The sequence below is a fragment of the Anabrus simplex genome, chromosome 1 (assembly GCF_040414725.1).
Source record: "Anabrus simplex isolate iqAnaSimp1 chromosome 1, ASM4041472v1, whole genome shotgun sequence".
Lineage (NCBI taxonomy): Eukaryota > Metazoa > Arthropoda > Insecta > Orthoptera > Tettigoniidae > Anabrus > Anabrus simplex.
Genome location: NC_090265.1, coordinates 914,564,161 through 914,577,584, shown reverse-complemented (window position 1 = coordinate 914,577,584; position 13,424 = coordinate 914,564,161). Strand labels below are relative to the sequence as shown.

General features: G+C 39.1%; 1 protein-coding gene across 1 annotated transcript in view; it reads right to left on the bottom strand.

Annotated features, from left to right (window-relative positions):
* Positions 1 to 13,424, bottom strand: part of Keap1 (kelch like ECH associated protein 1) — a 66,718-nt gene that overhangs the window by 39,036 nt on the left and 14,258 nt on the right. Inside the window, exons 2-3 of the mRNA XM_067136633.2 lie at positions 9,371 to 9,484; positions 2,624 to 2,788 (exon numbers count right to left, since the gene is read on the bottom strand). Of these exons, the coding sequence (XP_066992734.1) occupies positions 2,624 to 2,788; positions 9,371 to 9,484 (279 nt within the window). The remainder of the gene's footprint in view (positions 1 to 2,623; positions 2,789 to 9,370; positions 9,485 to 13,424) is intronic.

The window sequence follows — 13,424 nt, the reverse complement described above, 5'->3', positions numbered from 1 at the left end:
GTATTTTGTGGAACCAAAATGTCCTGAAGAAATGTAAGAAAGTATTATATTCAACCTATTATGAACCCCTACTAACCTATGCAGCTGGATCGTGGACTACAACAAAACAAGAGGAGATTAGAATACAGGCAGCGGAGATGAAATTCCTAAGAGGTATCGAGGGCAAGACCAGAAAGGATAGAATTAGAAATGAAGAGAGAAGGAAAAGGGCAGGAATCTTTAAACTTTAAGACAGGATAGAAACAACAAAGCTAAAGTGGTATGGGCATATGATGACAATGGGAGAAGAGAGAATGCCAAAAAAAGCTTTTTCAGAGAAGTTAACAGGCAAGAGACCACGAGGAAGACCCCAAAATAGGTGGACAGATTCAGTGTGTGGGAGTGCATAGAGAAGAGGGGAGGAAAACCAGAAGATTTACTTAAAAAAGAAGAGTGATGGAGAGACAGGCAGCGATGGAGGTCCTTGATTCACAACCCAACCCGGGAAGCTGGAAACGGGAAATGATGACGATGATGATGTGAGCGGATCACAAACTGCTATTTGTCATGTGGAAGCTATGCAGGCATATTAAGTATTCACAATAACAGATGGCTCTGTGATTGCTGGTAGTAACACAGAGAGCGCTGTGAAATCAGTTGTATAGCAAGCGTCATGCGAGATGGAAGCAACCCGTGTTAAGCAGTGCGCATACATCAAAATAATCGTTCTCCGGGGCAGAAATGCGGAAAACTGCCACACTGAATTGGTGGAAGCCCTTGGGAATAAATCCCTCCAATACCGTACAATAACATGGTGGGTAGGAAAGTTTCAGTAAGGACATGTGACAACCGATGATCAGAAGCGCTCAGGACAACCTGTCTGTGTGCGGACCGACGTGGCAGGTGCCGTCATCGAACAGCTCCTGGAGGAATCAGGCGATGGATGCTACTGGAGTTAGCAAGGGCAACTGGCATCGAGAAACACACCATCCACAGGATATTACGGGCAGAGCTGCAACTGCATAAAATGGCATCGTGGTGGGTACTGCATGCACTGACGGAAGTTCAAATGGTGGATGCACTATTCAATATGCTCTGACCACCTAGCAGGCTGGCAACTACTTCCTGCAGTTCCACCTCTGTTTGCAACATCCTGTGGATGGTGCGTTTCTCGATGCCACCGTAAAAGTAGTTAGTGGGGCGTAAAATAAAATACACGATTATTATTACTATTTTTTAATTAGAGAGTTCTTGTAAGACGTTATTTTTAGTGATAAATGATCATCTAAAGGATCGTCGTGAGTGGCAAAAGATGAGGCATAAATTCAGAGAATCTACTACAGATAAGAATATTCTGAACCCACATTCCAGACCTTTAAGTCACAGATTACCTCCTGTGAGATTCATTAAGTGCTAATGCAAAAAAGTGTAAAGGTAGGTAGGTAGGTAGGTAGATAGGTAGGTAGGTTGGTTTTGTTATCTTCTTTTGTGATTTAATTTTTGATTGCTTCTTTAATATTCAAAAATTTACTTTTATTCTTGATGTGCAAGATTTTTAGATCTGTGTTGATGTCTGTGAAAATGGTATGAACTGTCATATATGTGCTCTTGGTAGGCTGAATGTCGATTGTATCTGATCACATTCTTGTGTAGAAATTACATCTTGTGTGGTCAATATACGTATGTAGCATTGCAGTTATGTTGTTGGAACTTGAGTTCATAGACTCCTGACTTGGAGAATGGGTCTGTTTTGTTTAGGTTGCATTTGCTGATGTGTCTTTGTAGTGTGATGTTTGTTCTAAAGGCTGCACTTAGACCTTATTTTTGAAAAATGGTAGCTATTTTGAAGGCGTTCTTGTTAATGTAGTTGAGAACAATGTATGTTTCACTTTCCTGTGTGTTGTTTGGATGTTTTTCTTTTTTTCTTTTTTTATTTAACGTTAAATTATTGTGCCTGGAGGGTAGTAATTTTCTTTCACGATTTGTTTAATTATTTGTATCTCTTCCTTCAAATCTGTTGTGCTCGTTGGTATACAAATAGTTCTGTGTATCAGGGTATTCAGTCCTTCTACTTTGTGTGTGTAAGGGTGGTTTGATTCGTTGTCAATAGTGTGTGATGTCTGAGTGGGTTTTCTGTATATTTGTATGACAGGCTGTCATTATTCCTACTCATTGTGATATCTAAACATTTTTTGTTAGTTTCTGGTTCCATCGTGAACCTGATTGACTTGTGTAAATAATGACAACCTAAATGAGAATAAAATAACATCTTACAATAACTTTCTAATAAAAGAAGTAATAATAAAATTATGAAATGCTCATTAAGAACCCTTGCACAGTTTCTTAAAATAATTGTAATATGAGAAATAATAATAATAATAATAATAATAATAATAATAATAATAATAATAATAATAATAATAATAATAATAATAATAATAATTCTAAGGGAACACTATGGATAAAGCACCCAAAAGGGAAGTGCAGAGAGTCATTGATCTGACCAGGGTGGTGGGGGTGTGACATAATGCAGGGTCAAGAGACTGGCAGCTGGCAGATTCAGCCAATGAAAGAGCAACGGTTTTTCAAACGCCTTTCATTGTGTACAGGAGTGGAGATAAGGCCTGTTATAAAATAAATTTACCTGGAACATAGTAGCAGCAGGTAGCAGTTGACACACCGTCACTTGTGTCACTCTGATCTGCCCAGTATACATAAAATACAAGATGCGAGCCATTGCCGTAGGGCACACACCTTGCAACTTAACTCGTGACATCTCACACTCCTTCAGGCCTCCCGTAAACATAGCCTTTAAATTAAAAAACATGATATATTAGTTACAAATTTAAATTACAATCAACACATAGCAACTGTTAAATCTACAGGTATTCCAATTTCAGAATCAACCAACAACTAGATAGTTAATTAGATATGCAGTATAAGAGGGCATACTGTGATAGAAAATTACAAATAACTAAAATGTGAATGTTGGGAATAATAATAATAATAATAATAATAATAATAATAATAATAATAATAATAATAATAATAATAATCACTTCCTTCCCACTCCTAGCCATTTCCTAATGTCATCATAAGACCAATCTGTGTCGGTGCGACATAAAGCAAATTGTATTTTAAAAAATATTTAAAAAATACTAATGATTCTGTGGCCTCAGCCAGCACGTGCAAGCATAACGATTTGATGCCACTTAGACTGCCTATGTGACAATTTTAACTATCAGTTTTACTCTACCAAATGGCAGAGAAATTGATTTCTGTTAGGAGATCTATGGCAGAACACTAAATGCATTGCACAGACTTTTTTCATGCTGATACTGTACAACATGGAGGAATTTTTGCCGCCCTTCAGAAATCTGATTAACTCTAACAGGTTTGAACTTGTGATCTTGCGATCAAGAGGCCAACGCTCTACCACTGATACAGATCTAGATTAATAAGAAGATTAAGATTTTTACGGATATGTTCTGCCAACGATCTCCGTCAGATGTCAGATATTAGCATACATCAGTATAGTATAACCATACGGCAACTAATGTGCAATGTACAACACATTTATTTATACTCTGACTTTTATTTAAACATACATACATACATACATACATACATACATACATACATACATACATACATACATACATCATCATTATAGACTGTTATGCCTTTCAGCGTTCAGTCTGCAAGCCTCTGAGAATTTACTAAACGTCGCCACAATCCTCGATTTGCAACTAGTGTTGTGGCCTCATTTAGTTCTATACCTCTTATCTTTAAATCGTTAGAAACCGAGTCTAACCATCGTCGTCCTGGTCTCCCTCTACTTCTCTTACCCTCCATAACAGAGTCTATTATTCTCCTAGGTAACCTATCCTCCTCCATTCGTCTCACATGGCCCCACCACCGAAGCCGGTTTATGCGTACATCTTCATCCATTGAGTTCATTCCTAAATTAGCCTTTATCTACTCATTTCGAGTACCCTCCTGCCATTGTTCCCACCTGTTTGTACCAGCAATCATTCTTGCTACTTTCATGTCTGTTACTTCTAACTTATGAATAAGATATCCTGAGTCCACCCACTTTCGCTCCCGTAAAGCAAAGTTGGTCTGAAAACAGACCGATGTAAAGATAGTTTCGTCTGGGAGCTGACTTCCTTCTTACAGAATACTGCTGATCGCAACTGCGAGCTCACTGCATTAGCTTTACTACACCTTGATTCAATCTCACTTACTATATTACCATCCTGGGAGAACACACAACCTAAATACTTGAAATTATCGACCTGTTCTAGCTTTGTATCACCAATCTGACATTCAATTCTGTTGAATTTCTTACCTACTGACATCAATTTAGTCTTCGAGAGGCTAATTTTCATACCATACTCATTGCACCTATTTTCAAGTTCCAAGATATTAGACTGCAGGCTTTCGGCACAGTCTGCCATTAAGACCAAGTCGTCAGCACAGGCCAAACTGCTTACTACATTTCCACCTAATTGAATCCCTCCCTGCCATTTTATACCTTTCAGCAGATGATCCATGTAAACTATGAACAGCAAAGGTGAAAGATTACAGCCTTGTCTAACCCCTGTAAGTACCCTGAACCAAGAACTCATTCTACCATCAATTTTCACTGAAGACCAATTGTCAACAAAAATGCCTTTGATTGATTTTAATAATCTACCTTTAATTTCATAGTCCCCCAGTATAGTGAACATCTTTTCCCTCGGTACCTTGTCATATGCTTTCTCTAGATCTACGAAACATAAACACAACTGCCTATTCCTATCGTAGCATTTTTCAATTACCTGGTGCATACTGAAAATCTGATCCTGACAGCCTCTCTGTGGTCTGAAACCACACTGGTTTTCATCCAACTTCCTCTCAACGACTGATCACACCCTCCCTTCCAAGGTGCCAGTGAATACTTTGCCTGGTATACTAATCAATGAGATACCTCAATAGTTGTTGCAATCCTTCCTGTTCCCTTGCTTATAGATATGTGCAATTACTGCTTTTGTCCAATCTGAAGGTACCATACCAACACTCCACGCTAATTTTACTTCTCTATGAAGCCATTTCATCCCTGCCTTCCCACTATACTTCACCATTTCAGCTCTAATTTCATCTATTCCTGCTGCCTTATGACAATGGAGTTTATTTACCATCCTTTCCACTTCCTCAAGCATAATTTCACCAACATCATTTTCCTCCTCCCTATGAGCTTGGCTGTTTGCAACACCACCAGGATGATTTCCTTTTACATTGAGAAGATATTCAAAATATTCCCTCCACCTCTCCAGTGATTCCCTGGGATCTATTATGAGTTCACCTGTATTACTCAAGACACTGGTCATTTCCTTTTTCCCTAACTCCACGGCTAGCTCAGCCGGTACAATTAAATAGAAGTACGGCATGATCATGCAATTAAAAGTTATTTAGTATTTTAATACACACTAAGGAACTAACAGACAGTGAAGAGGCTGCCAGGCTGACGAATGCGTGCGTCATACGGGTGAGTTATAACTCAGTGTCCACGACCTTGGCAAAAACATTATACCCCTACTACCCTTCCCCACAGCACATGCAAAGTCTCCACTACTTGCCGTAGTGCTATACGAATCGGTTAGCCGCGATGAACGGCATTTGGTGCTTATTTCCGCCAAACATTATGTTGATAAAATTAAAGAAAATAAAGGAGAGAATTAGCAGATAAGACACAAAGGCTTGTACAGATAACATTTCTTTTAAAAGTAATTGGCTGTGAGCTTGCATCCGGGAGATCGTGGGTTCGAATCCCACTGTGGGCAGCCCTGAAGATGCTTTTCCGTGGTTTCCCATTTTCACACCACGCAAATGCCGGTGCTGTACCTTAAGGCCACGGCCGCTTTCTTCCAACTCCTAGGCCTTTCCTATCCCATCGTCGCCATAAGTCCTATCTGTGTCGGTGCGACGTAAAGCAATTAGCAAAAGAAAAATTTCCTAGTTCCAGGTGGCTAAAGTGAATATGTAATGTTTACTCCACAAAGTGGCGAGGGGCGGGGACGACGTTACCTTCTCGCCCCACCCCGTAATCGCCGCAACTGTTTGGTAACACGCCAAAGATGCAGAAAAGGAAATTTAATAACGTGTTAATTTATACACGTGTAGACATTCCACGCGATAAAAGAGTTGCTTGTATGAAACAAACACGGTCCTGTTCGGTGAAATACTTGTGTAGACGGCATATGTCTGTCTGGAGCTTCGGTTGCATTCCGACCTGGCAGTCCAGTTTAAAGTAATGTATATGTATTCATCGCTGCTGAACACACTAGCCATTGTCGATACGCAGACAGTAAATATAGTGCGGCTGTACCATACACCAGCCTAGAAGTATGCGGTCGAAAACGATGTTTACTAACGCAAGGGGTGCATTCGACCAGGAACGCTGAGTAACATGCTGCGAGTGTGACTCTGTTTCTTATCTCTTCATATTCTGACGTAACCTGCCCGCTGGCAGTCGTTCCCCTGTTAAAAGTAGGTGGTAGACACCCCACACATCACTTATGCATGCGGGACATTTATAAGTAGAAAGTACGGCGTCCGGGAGCCACCTGGTATAAAACAAGAGTTTTGTCTGTACATTGCTCAGAATCATGTCCACAGTAACAAGAAAATGCAGTTTTTTACTTTTCCGTAATTTCTGTCTGTCTCTCTGTCTGATAAATCATTTTATTCACGCTGAGTGAAATGGTAGTTTAGGGGAATGCCTAAAATTCAATTCTCAAATATTTATATTATTAGTGGTCATATCGATAAATACTACATAACTAAAGTTATATAGAATTAAATTTCTGATCATTTACGTCTTATGCATTTTTACCGTACCGGCTATGATAACAGATATTCATGAATTTGGATTTTTATTGCCAAGTCCATATCAACGCCGAGCCCTGACAAAGTGGGTAAACAGAACTTAATGAAAATCGGTACATAGAGTCAGGGAATAAGAAACTACAGTTTAAGCTATAAACAATGTTATTCATCCTGGGTGAAATGGTAGTTTAGGGGAAGGCACCTAAAATTTAATTTTTAAATACCTATGTTCTTGGTCCTATGGAAAAGTACTACATAACAAAAGTTATAGAGAATACAATTTCGGATCATTTATGTTTTATTCAGTTTTACTGTACTGACTGCGATAAGAGTGGTATTTCAGAACCGGAAGACAATTAATAATGTGAAGGCCTACAATATCGAAAGTGCGTAACATTGATTAACAATAACATTACACTGACCGTTGTTTGTTGTAATGTTCTTTGTCTCTTATGCTGACATTCAACTCTGATAGGTGGGATTACTGCTGCGTACCGAGTACCTAACTGAATATTGGCGGGAAATAGCTGAGGAGTTAGATAACTTTCTTCTTTAGCATGCCATTCCTCTGGTTCATGCATTTTCTGATACTGCTGGTACGTAACACACTGGTTCATCATAGTATGCCAGCTATTCGATACCTAGTCTGACGCGCTGTTTTGAATGAGCAGTGTGCGCACTTAAGTCAGAGGCTCAGTTAGTAGTAGTAGGAGTAGTAGGGTCTAGAATTACAATTTAGGCCTATTCCAAATTATAGTACCACAATTCACTAAATAACTCAAAATTCAACCCTGAAAAGAGCCGTTTCTTAAGAAATACTTCTTCCTCTTCACTTTTATTAAATCTACATTAATTTTATTCCAAATTAGCAGCGAAGGATGTGGTTTCTTCTCTGGCTTGGAGGAAAAATTGCCTCCACGTCAGATAGTTCTTTCCCCCGCCAGTGTAGTGAATTGAGATTTTCCGACTCATTGGGTACTCCCAGGAAACAGATAAGAAAACGGGCATAGTTTTTGCCCTGGGACTATTCACTATTCGAACCCCCCGCCGAAAAAAGGATGAAGATTGTTCACGGATCACGGATGTCTGCGTCTTGGTCATTCCAGCTCTGTAGCTTTCGACTGTTAGTTCGGCAGCATTGTACTGTTCGTTAAAAATGAGAAAATGTGTGGTTTCTCATTAGATCGAGTATTTCATATGAAAGCATTGCTTTTAATCGCGCCATTCCTACTGACGTCATTGTAATGACCCATGTCCATTTCAGTTGGGAAAACCACTAAGAGAGTCTTTCTGAGAATCTATAAAGGCAGGCGGAGAGTGAGTGTCTGCCATTATAATGAAAACTCCCCAATCTGATTGTGACTGACGGTAGGCAAGCTGGCCTACCATTACAATGAAAATTCCCTAACCCAGTCTTCACATGAGAAAAGACGTTGGTGACTTCCCCGTCGTGTTTCTAGGGCAACGTTAAGAGCTATGCAACTTAATACAATCTTGTTCACAACGTTTACACTACCTAACCTAGAATTCTGTATATAATTTAGAATTCCGTAGCGAAGCACGGGTACATCAGCTAGTTGTAAATATGTCTTTATCTCAACCCTCCCAATAAGACAGTCTATTGATAAGAATTTCATCGATAATGATACTTTATCAACGTATTTTTACGAGTTCTGTACATTCTCCATACAAATGAATTTAAACCGTTTTACAAGTCACTAAAAGACGAAACAGAATGAAAAACATATATTACGGGATGGAATGCATTTGTGGTGAAGAACAGACTTTCAACCATTTATCTTATGTATCAGTGCTCTTTGTGCCCATTTTCATGTTCAGAACAGGATTTATTGCTTACCAGTGATGATCCCATAGATGTAGCACAATGCTGGACAGAATATATGCGATGTGCAAATTTGGTCAGCGTGGTGCATTTCTTTATTTCCCAACATTTAATTGTACATATATGTACGGTATATTTCTAAGTATATAATGTAGTACGTTCTTAAGAAGAATGGATATATTTAATATTTTAATTTCTCTAATACCAATACACTAAGATGTTCTAAAAGTGTGATCTTAAACAGGATTAATTTACAGGAGTGTAGCGTGCAGTTTGAGCATTCAAAATCTGCAAGTTAAAGGTTGAAAAACATCAAAAATAAAAGAAACTTCTGAGCATTTGCCATGTCAGATACAAGGCCCAATAAACGTATTTGTGGATTGGCACAACCAAGTATTCAATTGAATGAAATAATCGTGTTTTTTGTTTTGGAAGAAATGTTTATGAATTTTTATTACACAATTACCTAAAATAAAAGCTAATTAATAAAGACAACTACGTTCTTAGGATGATACTTTAACGCCATGAATAGTATTATTTATATACTTAAGCGGGCAATTAAAGCTTTTTTTCAATCGGGAATTCCCAACGTACTGGATAACCTTTTCAGTATAAATTTTAAGGGTGAGATGAATATTAGTAGGTATTTGAAGTTCAGTCCATTTTCCACTAACTTACCTTGAAGTATGGACTAGCTGCGGCAAGCACCACCCTGTGAGCGTGGAAGAGTTCGGAGCCCACTTCAAGAATCACGTCAGTTAGCATGTGGTGACTGCGCATTAGAAACATCATCTGCAAATATATGAAATCTTCACTTTAAGCATAAACTACAACACCGGGAACAACTTATAATGGAGGAGTCTAGAAGACTTCAACACGAATCCTCCCAACATCTAGAACGGTGAGGTAACTGTTTTCTTAGGGTGACTATCACGCGAAACTCCACACTTAATGATAAAGCCAGCTGAATAGGTAGAACTTACTGGATACATCCGAAATTCTAGGACTGTTATCATAAATACTTCGCTACTGACATGTAATTGAAATGTTGACATCGTTACTACGCTACAAACTGTACTGTAAAAGAAGTTGGAGTGAATGTCAAAATTATGCTTTTTTTTTTCTTTACGTCGCACAGACACATATGTCTTATGGCGACGATGTCAAAATTATAGGTTAATGTGTACCATACTAAGAATGTCATAGCCTATATGTACTGTTTATTACCATGTATTATTATCATTTTTATTATTTGTGTATTTATGCAGTTATTATTAAAAGCTGGAAGGTCTCCATATCGGATCCTGGTAATTTATTTTGTCAGTAGTTTTAAAATATAGGGCTATTTACAGAGCTGATAATAACTAGGGAAACTTTATGAATCACGCATGTGTCAACAACGCAGCGAGGACGACAACAACAACAACAACAACAACAACAACAACAACATGGTAGCTACGGATCCGAAAATTATAGTTTAAGGTGTACCCGCGGAACGGCAACGTTGGAGATTAAGCACGGCAAATCTATATCTCCTAATTGGACGACCACTGCAAACGGGGTACGCCATGACTACTTTGTTACAGGGATAGGAGTGAGGTAATGACACTAATGACAGCCCACTCCAAGACACGGATGACATCTCCTCTGAATGACACAACTCTATGTAAAATAAATATTATATTGTACTATTATTCCTTTCTTTAAGTGGTCATGATCGTTAAGGCGTTTAAGTCTAAACGATCTGACACCGTGGTTAACCGGTTCGAGGCCCGTTGGTCGAAAAAAACAGCATCAGAATGTTGGCCGGGAGGGTACGGGAGGTGGTGGTATACAATTTCTAATCACTAGATTGCGTGCCAAAACTCCAGTTGGTGAGTAAAAACGACTCGTAATAAATATGATACTATCCGTGTCCGTTAACGTCCACATCTCCCCTACGTTGTAGGATAAAAATTTAGTACAACTAAGTACCTAGTATTGTAGTGTAGTAGTAACCTATATTAATTACCTTCTTGTAGTGTGATCTTTGTATACTATCCCAGACAATATTTATTTCCTTTCATTTTTATTTTCCACAGAATAGGTCATTTTCTTTTACATTTTCATTCTATACAGAATGGCTAAGGAGTGCAAGCGTAGGAACTATGGGTGCGGCCAGACATAAAGGAGTACGAGGGAGGAGTTGGAGAGTTTGAGGGAGATAATTAGAATTCTCTCGGAGGACAGGAAGGAAAGTAGGTCTTCCTCAAACAATGTACAGGATACAGTAGGTGTAAAAGAGGGATGGGAAGGAAAGGGGGGAATTGTAGAAGACAGATGGCCTAATGTTTTAAGGGGAAGGAAATTGCAAGCTACGGGCTCTATTAAGGATCAGAATTAAGGCAGGTGTCTATGAGAAATCGATATGAGTCACTGCAGGTAGAACAACAGAGGGAAGTGAGGAACGGGGAACTGTTGCTGAGAAGTGTGGAAGTAGGAGGAAAGGAAAAGCGAGGAAAAAAATGTAGAACAGAGGATAGGAAAAGACAGGTGGAACAGGGTCATGGGAAGGATAAAAGGGAGGAGGAAGTAGCTTCTGCAGCAGTAAGGAAAGATAGGGATGACAAGGAGGGGAGGGGATGGGATCAAATGAGGTGGGTAGGGTTGAGGCACTGGTAATGGGGGATTCCATTGTTAGACATGTAGGGAAAGTTTGTGGAGGAGAGGGAACCACAGTAGAATGCTATCCAGGAATTAGGTTAAGACAGATGTTGAGAAAACTAGAAGAGAAGGAGGGGGGGGGGGGGAGAGAAGGTGGCAGTGTTTCACGTTGGTACCAACAACGTAAGGCAAGCAGGTATAAGTACCAACATAGTTGGGGATGTGTAGGATCTGGTAAATGCAGCACGGGTGAAGTTTAAGGAAGAAGAGATTGTTATCAGTGGAAAAATGTGTAGGAGGGATACTGACTGGTATGTGATTGAGGATTTCATTAAGACCATGGAGTGGGTATGTGGGAAAATGGGAGTGAGATTTGTAGATCCTAAGGGGTGGGTAGGAGATAGGGATCTGAGCTCAGATGGCATTCGCTTAAACTGCAGTAGTACATACAAGTTAGGGAATTTGCTTAGAAGGGTTATAGGGAGGTACATTCAGGGATACGGGTCGGTCTTGGGAATGGTGATAAGGGTACAGGGATCTGTAAGTCAAGTACGGATGACATAAAAATGTTAGCGCTGAACTGTAGAAGTATTGTAAAGAAAGGAATGGAATTAAGTAATTGAATAGATATATACTTACCAGATATTGTAATAGGAGATGAATCATGACTGAGAAATGATATAATGGGTGCAGAAATATTCTCACGGAACTGGAGTGTGTATCGTAGAGATAGGATAGGAATGGTAGGAGGGGAAGTATTCATTCTAGTAAAAGAAGAACTTGTAAGCTACGAAGAAGTTAAAGATGACAAACATGAAATTCTAGGTGGAAGGCTCATCTCTAAAGATAATAGGCAACTTGATGTCTTTGGAGTGTACAGACCGGGAAAGGGTAGCGCTGACACCGATTCAGAATTATTTGATAAGATAATCAGCTATGGGAAACGATATGGGAATGAACGTGATTGTAGCGGGTGATCTCAATTTACCAAATGTCAATTGGGATGGTAATGTGAACGACAGGAAGCACGACCAACAAATGGGAAATAAGTTAATATGGGAAGGCTTTCCTGGCTTTCGAAGTGCACACCACGCAAATGCTGGGGTTGTACCTTAATTAAGGCCACGGTTGTTTCCTTCCCAGTCCCAGCCCTGTCGTATCCCATCGTCTCCATAACATCTGTCTCAGTCGGAGCGAGTAAAATTAGATATAAAGAAGACTCATAAACACACACCTTTTGCACACGTCAGATATCTCCGGGTTCTCCACAAGGATATATCTTAGCACCCTTTCTACCTAACATAACATCTAACCTCCAATCTAATATGTTTTCCAACAGGTAAATAATATTCGTGCATACAGTAGCTAATTCCCGCAACAAGGGCCAAGAACAGGTATCAGAGGAAATGCAACATTCGTATTGTAGAAATATGGCCAATAACATGAGGGTTAAAATAATAACGAAAATTATATACAAAGCTGTATAGAATGGGTCAATTTCCAAAATTAAGAAAACAGCAGCACCTCGGGAAAATATCCCTTGTAACAAAATTAATTCTGAGGAGTAACTCGTGTTCGGAATAAATATTCTAAAATACAGAAAGTGCCAGGTGAAGTCTGCAATAACTTTTTAAGATTTATTTAACCATGAGTACCTGACGTAAAGTAAATCTTAGTTACAATAAAAGAAATATTGCAAAAATTAATATCATATGACAATGAAGAATAGAATTGCAGGAAGACTCTGTAACTACGAAGTATAATCGATTTCAGGGTTCAATGCACACCATCACTGATCTGATAAAATGCTAATCAATCACAGAGAGCAAATTCAAAGATAATATTGCGAAGTCCGTAACTTGAAGATGACTCGTACGCACATTTCAAGTACTATAGAAAAAAAGCGGTTCAGCCTCTGACATATTCTGGATACATATAGGCGAAAACTAGCGAAGTTAGGGACACTCGTCGTACATTTAATCAGCGAATACTCAAGTAACATGAAAAACTGAAACAAACCAGTATATTGTGCTCTCTTTCTGTACATAATATATTCAATAGGTATACTATATCATTTTGTGTCCAACCC